The 14,917-nt window shown below is 36.1% G+C and overlaps 1 protein-coding gene and 1 non-coding gene across 10 annotated transcripts in view; both read left to right on the top strand.

The window, feature by feature from the left end:
* KIAA1217 (KIAA1217 ortholog) overlaps positions 1-14,917 on the top strand; it is a 636,400-nt gene that overhangs the window by 245,471 nt on the left and 376,012 nt on the right. For 2 of the 9 annotated variants that reach the window (XM_036228119.1, XM_036228121.1), the window contains exon 1: positions 76-579. The exons of 1 other annotated variant lie outside the window; for it this stretch is intronic. In XM_036228119.1, the coding sequence (XP_036084012.1) occupies positions 369-579 (211 nt within the window). In that variant the 5' untranslated portion in view covers positions 76-368. Of the gene's footprint in view, positions 1-75; positions 580-14,917 lie in introns of those variants that run through there. 6 more of the 9 variants (XM_036228129.1, XM_036228118.1, XM_036228120.1 and 3 more) reach the window with 3 other exon arrangements.
* Positions 9,258-9,363, top strand: LOC118608804. Its single transcript, XR_004953185.1, has one exon. It is a non-coding gene; the product is annotated as a U6 spliceosomal RNA (small nuclear RNA).

Here is a 14,917-nt window from a genome sequence, read left to right as displayed (position 1 = left end):
GTGTGTGTGTGTGTGTGTGACTGTGTGTGTGCGTGTGTGTCTGTTTTACATTGCCTAGTCCAACATCTGCTGTTCACTCGGAGTTGGAGCATTTGCCATCACAGAACTGTCACCTGCGTCTTTGAAACACACATTTACATTCCACAGGTCTAGTAAGCGGGCTCCGTGGCTGCTCGATGCCTTTTGTTTCGAAGAAACCCAAGTGGGAGACCAGCACTTGCCATGCAGCTGCGCCTGACACTGTCACTGTGGCAGTTGAAAAGTGACGCTCAAAGGATTTTTTAGAATCTGCTGCCCCAGTAGGTAACAGTCTGGGGTTGGTTCTTTCTGTCGTTGTTCTTTTTTTTTTTTTTTTCCTGCTGTTTAAAATGTCCAAACCTTCTCGCTTGGCTAGACCTTTCTTCACTAATGCAGCTTCTAAGCTGCCATCGGCTAGGAGGGACGATTTGAACAGCAAACAGAAAAAAATCAGTTTAGGTGAGAAGATTTCGAGTACTGGAAGGGAAGGAAATTTGGTCAAACAGCAGCAGGTGGAAACAGCAGCCACACCTGCTCAGCGGAAGGCTTCGCCACACAGAGGTAATGTTTTAAACTGGCTGCTTTTTGTCAGTACGTGCTCAGAAACTTCTTTTTAAATAATACTGCCAGGTAACTCAAGTGATGTGACTTGTGGTTTCGAAAACGCGTCCGTATGTGTGAGTGTAACATTCCCTAAAATCCTAGAGTGTGTTGCTAAAATAATCAAAAGTAGGAGGTAATAGAACTTTCTTTCGTTAATTAAACAATGATAAGAGAAAAACTGATTGTTTCCCTTTCTCTTTGAGAGGGACAGATTTTGTCCCTGGTTGTGTCAGAGTCTTTCAGAATCCAGTCATATTCATTTTCTACTGTTTAGCTATATGAAAAGAAACCAAAAAAAAAAAGGAGGAAAATGTTTGAAAACCACATCGTTAACTAGCAAAAGAATTTTTGCATGTGTAATTTTTCATAGTTTCTTTTTAAAATGAATTTGTATCTGAAATGATCATCTGACGATGTGGTTCCTTGAAAAGCATGACAGAAATCTCTGCTAACTTTGCTACCTGGTGCATTTAAATAAGTCTTCTCAGGTGAATATTAGAGTGTTTCACTTAGCAAGAAGATTGTTGAGTATTTGACCTGGAATTGAGAAATGTAGTAACCAAATAAAGATGTCTATTATTTTTGTGGATATAATGACAGAGAGCAATGACCTCATAGCTTAAAATGTAAGAATAATTTGCATTATACCAAAAAAGAACTGCATCTTAAATCACCAATCAACATTTATAATTATTATTTAATACATTTCGAAGTCTCTACCAAAAAATGTAATATTTGGCCCTGTGACTTTATACTAAAATAAAATATTGTTTTAATATTCTCATTCTCATAACTGGAAGTTCTTATTTTATAGAAAAAAATAAGTTCACTGTACAAGATTAATCCTGACCTCTTCTCTATTAAAAACTATTACAAATGAATAGGTAGTAATACATTTTTGTGCCTTGTACTATTTCAAAGATGCAAATCTCACTCTGAAAAAACTTAATATTTTCGTTAACTTGGCTTATTATTGTTCTGTTTACTATGATCAATGAAATGTTTGTACAAAAGCTATTTTGTTGACCAAAATACTTCATAAAAGATGCATATAATGAACACTGAAGGACATTGGCAGTATTGCTAGAAGTTGCTTAAGGGACTGAATTTTGACTGCTTAAAAGGAAAGTTCTCTGATGTGATAATATGTGCGAAAGTCTAAAAAAAATTCTTTTGAAAAAGAAGGTCCACCATCTCAACTTGAAAAGTATCTAAATATTTATATGGCATATATACATACACACACACACACACACACATATCATATAAATCTGTGTAAGTTATGCTGGGGAGGGAATTTTTAAACAGGCAATCTAAGGCTAAGTGTTTATTCCAAAGATTATTGAAAATACTGAGCTGCTTTTGGCAACCAATGGGGACATCTTTGAATAAACTTAACGGGTGAAAATAGCTTTTCTTTGATAACAGATTTGGTTTAGGAATTAGTTTGAAGTCATTTGAAACTTCGAGTGATATAGATAATGCACAATTTTATATATATAAAAAAATACCCACCAGGGGCGGGTGATAAAATAATAAAGTGCTGTTTCCTTTGCACCTCCCTGCAAGGATTCAGGCTGTACAAAAAGAAAAGTTCCACTGCAACAATTTTGAAATTGGCAGCAGGAATGGATTATTTTGAAAGATAACAGTCATCAGAATGTATATTTGTTTTTATTTGAAATCAGAATCTTTTTTCATAGCCACACATCATGTCATATAGTACCAATAGAAATTCTTAAATGAAAAGGATTAAGAATCTCTTTATAGAACAGCTGTGTTGTAGTTACTTAATGAGGTTGTCCTAAAATCAAGAAATCTAAATAATATTCACACCATCTTAGGTTTGTGTTGGACTGGCGTGTTCTTGCTCACTACATTAAGATCTTCATGTTAGTTCTTTAGAATGTTTATTTCATTTGGTACGCAAGGTTTAGTTCAGTCTCTTTATGTGGGTTCTGACAGATCTGACTTCCTTTTTTCCCCCTTGTGTAATTTGTTTAGCAGTGTAAATATATTCTCGTACATTTTTACCTTTTTAAAAAAATTTTGTCTCTTAGTTTTTTTAATTAGTGCAGTGACTTTTCCCATCACCTGCGCTCCCCTCTCCACTCTCAAATTTTACTTTTTGTACTTTTGTTTTCATATTTAAAAGGTAGATAACAGTTATTTTTTGCCATGATTATATTTAAGTCATCTATGATTTGTCCATAGACTAAGTCTAAAAGTTGAAAATCCGTTAAGTGTATAACTAATATGACCTCATAAATATTTTCATTGCTAAGCCAAAAAGTGTGCTGTAATTGTTTTCTCTTATGGTCTTAAAGTCTTCAGTCTTCCCCTCTCTCCAGCCTTTCTAATTCTCCCCAGGTCAGTATGGATGTGATCATATTCATAGAACCTCCTTTTCTTATGAGTTTTTCTGTCTGTAACCCTCAGTCCTTCTACCCTACTCTCTCCTGGCTGATTTTTACAGCACCTGGACAGGTGTTTCTTAGTTTACTTCTTTATTTTGCTGAGCACATCCCCAAGAAACATTCTAAGAAAAACTAAATGAGAGGTAAACATTCTGAGTTTTTACACATCAAAAAGTATCTTTATTCTTTTTTCACATTTCAACGATAAGTGGGGCAAGCATAGATTTTAGACTGAAAATAATTTTTTTTTTCCGCAATATTAAAGGTCTTTCTCCATTACCTTTTGGGATCTAGAAGTGTTGATGAGAAGTCCCATGTCATTCACACCTTTCTTTGTAGGTGAGTTCTCTCTCTCTCTCTCTCTCTCTCTCTCTCTCTCTCTCTCTCTCTCTCTCTCTCGAAGTTTTGAGAATATTCTCTTCATCCTTAATGTTCTGAAATTTCACCGAAGTATTTAAAAGTGTAAGTTCTTTCCTATTCATTTTGACTGGATACTTGATGGATCTTTTTAATTTGAAGAGTAAGGGCCTCCTGTTCTGTGAATTCTTTTTTAATTCTTTGATCATTTCTTCCTCTGTATTTGCTCTGATTTTCTCTTCACCAACCTCCTATGAGTTGGCTGCTAAATCTACTGCATCAATTTTCTGACACTTACCTTCCCTCATATTTTTAGCTCTATCACTTTATATTATCCAGATTTCCTTGACTTTATCTTCCACCTTTTCCACTGTCTAATATTGATCACCATCATTTTTATTTTTCTAGAAGCTTTTCTTACTCAAATTACTTAGACATCAAAATACATGGTGTTATTTTCTGTGTACAAGCAGTAGATCTATGTGCTTTATTCACCTAAGATAGTTATCTTTGTCCATTCTCGTGAGTAACCACATCACTGTGATGCTAATACACTTTTCATTCTGAGCCAATGATCTGGATTGGCCCCTAGAACAGAGGGGCTGGGCAACCAATAAACTTTAAGACAGTAGCATTAATATCTAATTTTCACCATGAAGAAATCCCTTGCTGATGAAAACCCATAAAATGAAAAATGAATGTTCAAGTGTGTATTGATATATGCCAACAGTTTTATTCAGGATGAGGCTATGAGTCAACATCTGAGAATGAGGCATTTCTCCTTGAGTTCTTTGTATTTTCCTGAATTCAGTTTAGGAATATTTCCCCAAAATTGTTTTGTCCTGATTCTATTTTATTTATTTATTTATTTAGCCTCTTAACTGCTCTAAATAAAGAAAACGTTTTTTTAGAAGTGGACGTGAGAACTGACCACTAACTTAGTTTGAAAATATACAGCTTTCATATCCTGTATATTTGTGATGATGATGATGACATTGTTCTCTCTCTTCTGAGACAATATATTGTATCATATGATCCTTACAACAATCCCATGACATAGTGCCATTACTATACCTATTTTGCAGTTGAGGAAACTGAGACAGAGAGTTTCAGTTATTTTTCCAAGGTCATGTAGACAGAAGAGGCAGCACCAGAATTCTAATTCTGGCTGTTTTGACTCCTGGACTTGTACATCTCACCACTATGCTAAAGCACCCTATAGAGAAAAAAAAGAACAATTTATTCATCAAAAAAGTTAATAAAATTAATCAAAACTTGTGATTGGATAGCCTGGTCCCTGGAAAAAAACTGGTGGCGTTCTGTAGTTCAGAATACGCTTTTTTGGTTTCAGCCTTTTTATTTGTTGCTGAGGGTTGGTGTTTCTCAGACAAAACAAAGATCTATAAAAGGAAGAAAACAAATTTCAGAATGAATACATATACCACAATACTGTAAATGTTTTTCTAATATTGAGAAATGGAAGGACACGCTGAATATGGGAACTTGCAATCCCCAATATGTACACTGATGCTTGTAGACTTGAGTATGTACACACACACACACACACACACACACACACAGAGAGAGAGAGAAATACTCTGTATACAATTCAATTCAAGAAAAGTTCCTTCATCACACATGACCTGGTGGTCCAAGTACAAGCCTGTAGGCCCAAAATCACTCAAGTCTAATTCCTTTTAACACAGGCTCCCTCTGTGGCCATGAGCAAGGCAATTATCCTTCCTGACTGAGTTTTGTCAACCATTAAGGAATAATAACGTGTGGTTTATGGGAAGTAGTGGTGACGATTAATGACTTAGTTAATGCATGTCCAGTACTTTTCAAGAGCACATATGCCACCTAAATACTCTAGATCAAGCACGATGGGATCTTTATTTACTCAGTTGCTGTGGAAGGTAAAAAAAAAAAAACTTATTCTTTCATACCTGTACTTACATCAGGGAAACTCATAATAACCCCCCAACCACATGCCCTACACTACTCTTTATGCACCAGGGGTAAGCTCACATTGCACTCATTTGTCACAGCATATATTAACTGAGATCGTCTACGGACACCTGCGGCCTAATATTGTCCACCTCTATACACCAAAAATACTGATCAATGGAGCACAGAAAGTGTGTTTTCTCTCTAGTGGGGTTCCAATTCATTCCGAACGTGACTGATGACTGCAGTGACGCTAGGCCCTTGCACAGTGAAGTAGCATGGGAGGTAATCGTGGCAATGAGTAGGCAATGTCTCTAAAAGGTGCACTCAATGTACTGCTTTTTCCTGTCACAGGCCAATAGATACTACCGGTCACCAGTCACCACCCACTGGTAGGGCCTGCACTTTGTCTAGGATGTTCCAGAAGCAGCAGTGGGTTTGTACTGATCACATACATTCCTTTATCTGACTGCCTTTGTGACCAGTATCGCTCATTCTGAGTTCGGCTAAGGTCAAGGGCACAGTACTGCTTCAACAGAGTAATGACAGTCTGTACTTGCAATGACTAAAGTCACAGTTTCGGCTCATTATGATGACAGTTAGTCCAGGTTCATGCAGTTCACATCTGTGTAGACCAGTAAGTTTCTCTCCATTTTGTTACTAAAACTCACATAGCTCACTCTGGACAGTTGTTTTACAAATTAAAACATACTTAATGCTGCTTACCAGTAATTAATGGTGATTTTTCTTCGACTAGATATAGTATGAGCTATGACTGTGTGAATATTGGAAATTAACATTTACTTCTAGAGTTCTCCTTACTTTTCCTTACTAACCTTGTGTATATTTGTCTTTGTCTCCCTAGTAATAGATGAGCAGTAATAAATATGAGCAGCATGCATTCCCATATTTCATTTGTTTACTTGATTCTGTTAAAATTCAATGTCCGAAAAAGAGTAGAAGTCCACCTCTTAAAATTAATCTGGGATTTTCTTTGTACTAATCTATATTTTCAGTTATGTTGATGTAGTTTACTTAGCCTAAAGAGGTCAATAACCCATAGATGTGATAAAAGGAAAAATTAAATTCATCTGTTTCAGAGAAGCATGGGCCACAGAGGATAAAGAGAATCGAGTCTCAGAATTTTAGAGAGGGATGAACACTTAAAATTCATCTAATTTATCTCTTTCTTTTGATACATATGGAAAAAGTCTGGAGTTACTTCTTTTGATCGAAACTAAAAGTGCATTGGCTTGAGCTGATGTCTTAACTCAGTGCTCCTTTCCTTCTCTATATGTTGTAGAGAAAAGGCAAAAACTGATAGATCTTTAGGTTTCTCTTAAATGTTCACTTCCTTGACATGGACTCCCTCTTGACCTCGGATGTGTAATGTCTCTTGTACTATACTAACTACACTCCTAGTTCTCTGTTGTTAACTTGCTTATTCCAAGTTCAAGGTGACGACTAGTCAGTGAGTTATGCTCTTACTGGTTGTGTTGATTATTTATTGAATTTTATCTATGGAACTAAGTTATAACCAAGGCTCATTTAATGATGGAAAGTTGTGAGCAGTATCTCTTAGTACATTTATCATACACAGGTTTGCTTTTTGTTGCTTATCTCTAATGGACCTGATAAAGGAATATATTTCTTAGCTCAATAAAGTTAAAAAATCATAAAATAATTTTGTTTCTCCTTTAACTAGAGGTGAAAGCTAAAGTAACGAACTATTTTTACACATATTTTTCCAAAATCTATATTATTCAATATCTTCTAAAATTTAGGTCTGTGTCGCAGGGAAATCTTTCCTCTATAAAGGGCTTAAGAGAGTGTATACAATCACAAATGAGAAACTTTGCCAACCTCAATAGAACAGTTTATCACCTGAACTACTTTTTCACTTTCATTCCCTGAAATCTGATTTTACCTTGTTACATATATTGATTCCAACTTCAAGGTTTCCAGTCTAATGAGCCATCCTATCTTCGAAATACATCTATTCTTTTGGATTTATAAGTAATCAGAATTTGGTTATTTGAAAAATAATCAGAATTAATATAGATGAAAGAATGTGTAATTACCTTGTTATTTGGGGATATATTTATAAAAATTCTCCCAAGCAAATAATACATCTTGGCATATCATTATATACTGTAAATGCTCTTAAGAATAGTTTCATTAATCTTGGCCATTTAGGAGCAAACTCTTACGAGCCTCCACCTGTCTGTCTGCCTATAAGACTTCTTATCTCTTCTATAATCACATAAAATACCAAACTTCTTAGGTCATGGCCGGATATGGGTAGGATAAGTGTCTGGGAATTTAAAAATCTAGACATAAGAAAAGCCTCACTCTTGGTAAAGCTGCTCTACCGGGTTAACCATTACAGTTTCCTGAGTTAATGATCTCTAGGGTCTTCAATTTAGTCAAAAACTCCACCTGTATGGTGTTCTCCCATTTTTGCAAAAAGGGATAACTCAAAGGAGTTCAGGTTAATTGCATTCCCTGTGTTTCTTAAGTGTGCAATTACATTACCAAAGTAAACTAGAGAAAATGACAAATAGATAAAGAATCCTTTTTTATATACGAGAAACACCAGAGAAATATATTCGTCAAGGATGCAGACCTTTTTTGTTATATGATGTATTTCTTGGTAAATAATGAATTTTCTTAAAGTTTTAAAAGAAAATTCATTATTTAAATACAATTATTTATTCAGATAGCAGAATATTATGCTTATATCTGAAAGTTTATCATATGCATCATCGATATATACAATATGCTGGTGTATTACAGATTATATATTTTTATCATTTTGAAATTAATAGGCTTAGAAGGTCTCATTTGAATATATGTTAGATATGCATTAAATTGACTTTTTCAAGTCAATGTTTTAATTCTTGATCCTGGTGATTAGGTCGTTTTCTGGAAATATGATTGCTACAAAGCCTTTACTCATCCTCCACCCTCCCCCCCCCCACCAAAAAAAACTCATTCACTATGCATCCGGCATTGCACTAAATACTAGAAAGTTAAAAAAAAAAAAGTAAAACATGGTTCTAGCCTTTGAGGAAGATCATATAATGACTGGGATATCCAGATTACCTGATATCTAAATAGAATTTTCTAAATGATTTATGTACAAAATCATATGGGTGTGTAGAAGAAACAGAGAAGGCTATTTCCCCAGATAATAGGTGTTTGCCAGGGAGGGGAGAGAGGAAGCATGATAAAAGACTACCTCGCATTTAGGAAATGGCAGAGCAGACCAGTGTTGACTGAGTAAAAGAACTAGTGAGAAAGGCGGAGGGAGGGAGAAGGCTATTTGGAATGACTGCAAAAGCGAGAAGGGTTTTATCTTTTTCATTCCTTCCATGAGCAGATATTAGGCCCCTACTATGTGCCAGGTGTTGCTCTAGACTCTAACCAAGTTGAAGCCATTGTAAATGAAGGCTGTGGTTCCACGGGGCTCACTTTTTAATGCAGGTTCTGTGACAAAAATTAAACAGGAAAAAGTGATAAAGAATAGAGGGAGGTAAGGCAGGATCAGGTTCTGGGAACTGAGAAAGTCAAAAGTTCTGTTTGTGATATGAATGTGGTCCAGCTAATAAGTACCCACAAGGCAGGCAATGCCAGATAGAGAGTTAGAAACTTGGACCTAGAAATCAGATCAGGGCTGGGGCTACCCATACAAATAAGTGGATCACCAGTAGATAAATGCTATTTAAAGCCATGGGATTCAGTGACATTACCCAGGGAGATGGAAGGATGGAAGGTATACAAAAGAGAATGTGGCACATGTCAGAGGACTCTGGGCCATTCCAACATTCAAGGGTCAAAGCAAAAGAAGAGGCGGGACCAGAATCTTAAGTCATGGAAGCCAACTTGAAAAGTTCCTTTTAAAACTCCAGGCTAGTGCTTGCTTTGGCAGCACATATACTAAAATTGGAACCATACAGAGAAGATTAGCATGGCCCCTGTGCAGGGTGACATGCAAATTTGTGAAGCATTCCATATTTTTAAAAGGTCAAGGGATTGAGAAGTACAGATTGGTAGTTACCAAATCGTCACAGGGGCGTGAAATACAGCAGAGAGAATATAGTCAAGTAATAACTATGCATAGTGCCAGATGGATACTATACTAATCGGGGAGATCACTTTGTAAATTATACAAATATCTAACCACTATGCTGCACACCTGAAACTAATATAAAATCATATTGAATGTCAATGCTAATTGAAAAATAAAAATAAAAAAAAAAAGGAAAAGTAAAACATGAAATTTTTAGAAATAAAAATAAAACTCCCGGCTAGAGTAGTCTAAAAATTCCTTCCCATCAGAAACAAATACATTAATGGCACTTCTGTGAGTGCAAACAAATACTCTGAGTTTGAATTTTCTTTGAAATCTTTTATATTTAAAATAATGCTAGTCTTACAATATAGTGCATAATATATTGTTTCTTTAATATAACATCGGGTTTAACTGAATTACCATCATAAATAAAATGTTTCCTACCATATTTAATTTATAGCTTCAGGTATCCACAAAAGTCTATCACATCACTGGAGGTACACTTACTGTACTTTAAGAAGAAAAGACTCAGCAATGGGGAGCCCTTAGGGGACATTCACAATCCTTGCATTCTTATCCGTAATGTATTATTTTCATCACATAATTATTTTATGTGGTGTATTAGTGTTTGTTTGGCTATCCTTCATATATCCCGAGAGTAGAGTTTTGGGGGTTTGTTTATGAACTTCTTTTTAGAAGTTGAGAACTAATTTGCTACTTCAATTTATAGCACAACAGAGTGTGAATTATTTTATATTCTTAGATATTTATGAAGCTTTTAGTTATATTCTTAGATATTTATAAAGATACATCTTGAATATTTAAAGATAATACACTAGAAAAATCTTAAATCTATTCTATTCATGCCCTACTTATTAAAGTTATTTCACGAGGATTTTTAAGTAGATGTAACCAGAAGAATCATCAAGAAATAATAATGGAAATACATTATTATCCCCATTCTTCCCAAACAATAGTGTACATATATGATTATGTATATTTCTGTATCTAACATATGTTCAGAGAATGCCCTCCCAGGAGAGCAAAGTTAAAAACACTGGATTTTTTTGAAAGACCATATATGTCTTTTTTTAACGCCTGGCTGATCTGACAGGAAAGTAAAGGAATTCTTCAGAAGAAAACAGGAAGGAAGGAAGGAAGGAAGGAAGGAAGGAAGGAAGGAAGGAAGGAAGGAAGGAAGGAAGGAAGAGAAGGAAGGAGAGAGGAGGGAGGGAGAGATGAAAGTGAGAAAGAGAGAGAGGAAGAGAAGGAGGGAAGGAACATCAGTACAAAGAAATCAGTGAAAGCTGGAGACATCATTGCTGTAATGATCTCTGTCCATCCCTTGTAGCCTAGGGATTGTAACAGACACACTCAGTGAGAATGAGTGCCGAGAAGGGTAGTAGTCATATTAGAGACCTCTATATACACCCAGGTGACCCCATCAGTGGATGAACGATGAGAGATATTTGCAGAGGGACACCATGGAGAAAACTCTTGACTCAACCTTATCTCTGTGTGGAGAAGAATAAAAGAAAGGAATATCCTAAGAATGTCTAATTTCATATTTTCACTCACATGGTCTTAAGCCTATAGTCATATTAGTGTGGAGGAGGGAAAAAAAATAGCTCCTTACATAAAAGCAAAATGTATTATTTAATGGTCAGATCCTGACAGTGTCCCCAGATGCCTGGTGGCAGAAAATGAAAGTCATCTTGATAAAAATATACTTTATATCCAGGTCGCTTAGGAATTCCCACAGATGAAAGTCCAAAAACATAAGCTCACAATAAAAATTTGCTAAATACATAAGGAAACAAGTGACCGTGAACAAGAGTCAGAAAAGGAAAATAAGCCTACAAAATGAGATCTATATATTTGAGAATATTGGAATTATTATATGTGGTATATGAAATAAATGTATTATATATATTTAAAGAACAGACTCTAATATTAAATAATAGATAATATTTAAACAGTAAATCTTCTAGAAATTAAAAAATATAATAACTAAAGGTAAAAACCCAATGTATTTGTTAAAGGATAAACGATATAGTGAAGAGAGAACTGGTAAAATGGAAGGCAGACAAAGTGATGGAAATTATGAAAGAGGAGTTAAAAGATATAAATAATAGCGCGAGAAGGTCCAATTGGATGTCCAGAAAAAGTCCATAGAGAGACCAAAAGAGAGGCATTATTTGAAAACATGATGGCTAAGAACATTCCAGAATTAATAAAAAGACATTAAGAGCTGGTCAGGAAGCCCAACAAGTCCTAAGAAGGATACATTTTTAAAAATCAAATAAACCAAAAACCCCGCAGCTAGACGTATAATACCAATAAGTAATCGTTTAATTTTTATACCTATATGGAGAGTTGTGATTAAACAGCAGCTACTAGGTTTTAATAAATTGTGTACTATATAGACATGTCTACGGATAGTATATTAATATATAATTCAATTACTAGTTTTTGTTATAATTGGGCCAAATACATTTGACTGGTGTGTGTTTTATAGCCACATCTTTTTTCTTGAACCAATCAGAAACACAATAGTTAAAACTCTCAACATGAAGCTTAATCCATTGTTTCATTTAGCAAGGAGGGGAACATCTGTGCTAATTTGTTTAATTTTTGCTGAAAGTGCTTTCAACTCACTGCCCTTTGCATATTATCAGTCGGGAGAAAGCTTGAAAAAAGGGGAAAATTATTTAGAGAACAATATACCACTGAGAATTAGAAAATAGAATTCCGGAATATCATTATTTTAGAGCATGTATTTCTAGTACCGAAAGCTCATTTCTTTTCCAGTTATCCATCTGAACAGCTAGGAATTCTAAAAACTATGCTGTTAATTATGTAATCCTCTTCTCTACAAATGAATCATAAGTGGACAAAATATTATAATTTTTGTTTGTAAGACCTTCATTGAGAAAAAAAAGTAGTTTGTGAAGTACCTTTGTGCTTGCTGGTTCATTTATACATTTAAAATTTCATTCAGCTGAACTTAATGCACTTAACATTGGCTGTCATAAAGCTACCTTTTTCTTTCCACTTGTACTTCGATAATCTCAGTATTTCCTCAAATATGAGCCTTGATTGCTCAGTGAAATCAGCAAAAAGAAAAAAAAAGAGGATCAGTATTTTTAAATCTTTTTATAACAATACTTAATTAAATAGACACCATGCTTAATGATTTCCGATTTTGAATCACAAGTTTTGAGAAGTCACATTTCTGCTTCATTGATCTTATAATGCCAAATGACAAGTGAATGACCAAGCACAGCCTGGTGTAGACTTACACAAGATGAAGAGTATATTTACACAGTGCTGAACTTAACTAAATGCTATCGGTTGCTAGATGACAATAAACATGAGCTGTGACTGCAGCAGTGGCCCCGAAAAGGCATTATTGTCTATATCATTGTTAGAAAGTAAGGAAAAAAAATATGGTGAACGTTGAGGAAGGAATGGGAAAATATGGCACAGAGAGAGGAATTGAAGAAGACAGGTAAGAAAAATATATTTGGAAAATGACAAAAATAATAGAATATTATTTTGCTTATTATTTCACCATCTTTTAACTCAGCACACAGAATCTTTCATTAAAAAGCACTTCATCAGCAGTTATTTTTATGAAAGTTACTGAGAAATAAAAAGGCAAAATGTTTATTGTGTTTTGATAATAAAGACCCAATTCCAGAGGAAGGATATCTTGAGAAGCATTGATTGAGTGCAGACAGCCTAAATGGAAGATTGGTCAGTTAATCAGGAGAGAAGGAAGAAATATTGTTCCTTCCTAAATGTATAACATAAACATAGAATAATAATAGCATCATCATTTTCATGCTGCTATTTAGATGTTTAAACTCAGGTTCTCAATAATGTGTTACTTTAGTAGGACCCGTGGGTCAGTGTGTGCTGCCTGACAAATGTGGTCAAAGAGCTTCAAGGGTCAAAGGTCAAAGGCAAGGGTCATTATCGAGCTGCCACCACCACAGAAGGCTAAACTGTGCTCAGAACACTAACAATCCAGCAAGACTTTGAAGACCGTTGAGAAGAGAGTGAGTGACTAAATTTACACTTTAGAAGCAGTTTGAAGATCAGGGGATGGAGATAAAGAACAAAGACAGAGGGGAAGTGAACTTAACAAAGAAAGACAGAATCATGTCAGAAAGAAAACAGTTCTTCAATTGCTTCGGCAGCCTTAGGCGAGCGAGCAAGCGCTCTCACTTCATAAACACTCAACTGAGACCTGAATTAAGGATGAGTTATGAAGCTGAAGAAGAGAAATGTGAAGGAAGTGGGATGAAGGACGTGAAAGGGAGGGATTGAAATTGCTGCCTGGGGCAACCCATCAGGTGGACGGTGAGCCATGCACAGAATTTTAGAACAGGAGGTACCTAGCAGCTATGGGAGGCAGGTGCAGGAAACAGTCAGCGACATACTGAGCTTGACGTATCTGAGGAACACCAAAGTAGATGTCCAGGAACCAGCTGCAGATGTGGAGCTGAAATGCAAGTGTTCTGAGCCGCATATACAAATTTGGGAGTCATCAGCTTACTTGAGCTTTGGATATGGATAAAATTGCCCAGAAAACATGTCAAGGGCTGAGGACTAGAGCCGGGGGATTTGAGATAGTCTCATGCTAACTACACTTTGGAAGAGGCGGTGATAAACTGGAGCAACCTCGTGATCTGGGAGACGGTTCGAGAACTGAGAGAAGTGGCAGATGAATGCTGTTCCAACATGAGTGTGTCATAAAAGGCTCGGGCTCCTCCGTACTTCTGCAGCGGATCTGAGGCCAGCGAGGGGAAGTTGATAGAGTGAGCTTTGAGCTTAATGTTAGAGGTCAAATGAATAACTGGGGTGACACAGCAAGCAGACAGTGCCTCACGAAGCAGTGAGCTTCCTGTCACCAGGCCAAATGAGAGACGAGGTGGAACAGAGTTTCTTCATTCAGTGGAAAACGGAAAGATGTGAGTTTTCCTGGTTCTTTCCATTCTCTGCTTCTGGGATAAACTGTGTTCTGTAACAGAATGGCAAATTTTCAGTATAACAGAAAATAAGTGAGCTCTCCCTATAAAGAAGGGTTTGAGGTTTTATTTTAAAAAATGTTTTTGGTACTGCAGACATTTTCCTTTTCTGTCTGTATTTACCTCCGTTGTCCCGTTGCTCAGATGGAGCAGTGCTCCGGGGACCCCGAGAAGTCAGGGCACCTAGAGAAAGGATGAGTAATCAGGAGAAGTTGTTCTCATTACCCACCTTTAAATTAGACCAATAACTTTCTAGGATTTCTTTCTAGCAAAGGCCAAATCCATTTGCTTTAGACCGCACTATTTTTCTCTCAAGTGATCTTTTTCTCAGTGCACATTCACCAGCCATGCTGACGTGTGGACAAGTACTTGGGCTCTAACTTTGGTGTTTCCTCTGACTCACTGAGTGACCGTTCACCTCACTGAGGCTAAGTTTTCTCTTGCAAGATGCAGGGACCGCAGTA

The sequence above is a fragment of the Rousettus aegyptiacus genome, unplaced genomic scaffold, assembly GCF_014176215.1.
Source record: "Rousettus aegyptiacus isolate mRouAeg1 unplaced genomic scaffold, mRouAeg1.p scaffold_m13_p_10, whole genome shotgun sequence".
NCBI classification, from domain to species: Eukaryota; Metazoa; Chordata; class Mammalia; order Chiroptera; family Pteropodidae; genus Rousettus; species Rousettus aegyptiacus.
This window is presented reverse-complemented; position numbering and strand designations above follow the sequence as displayed.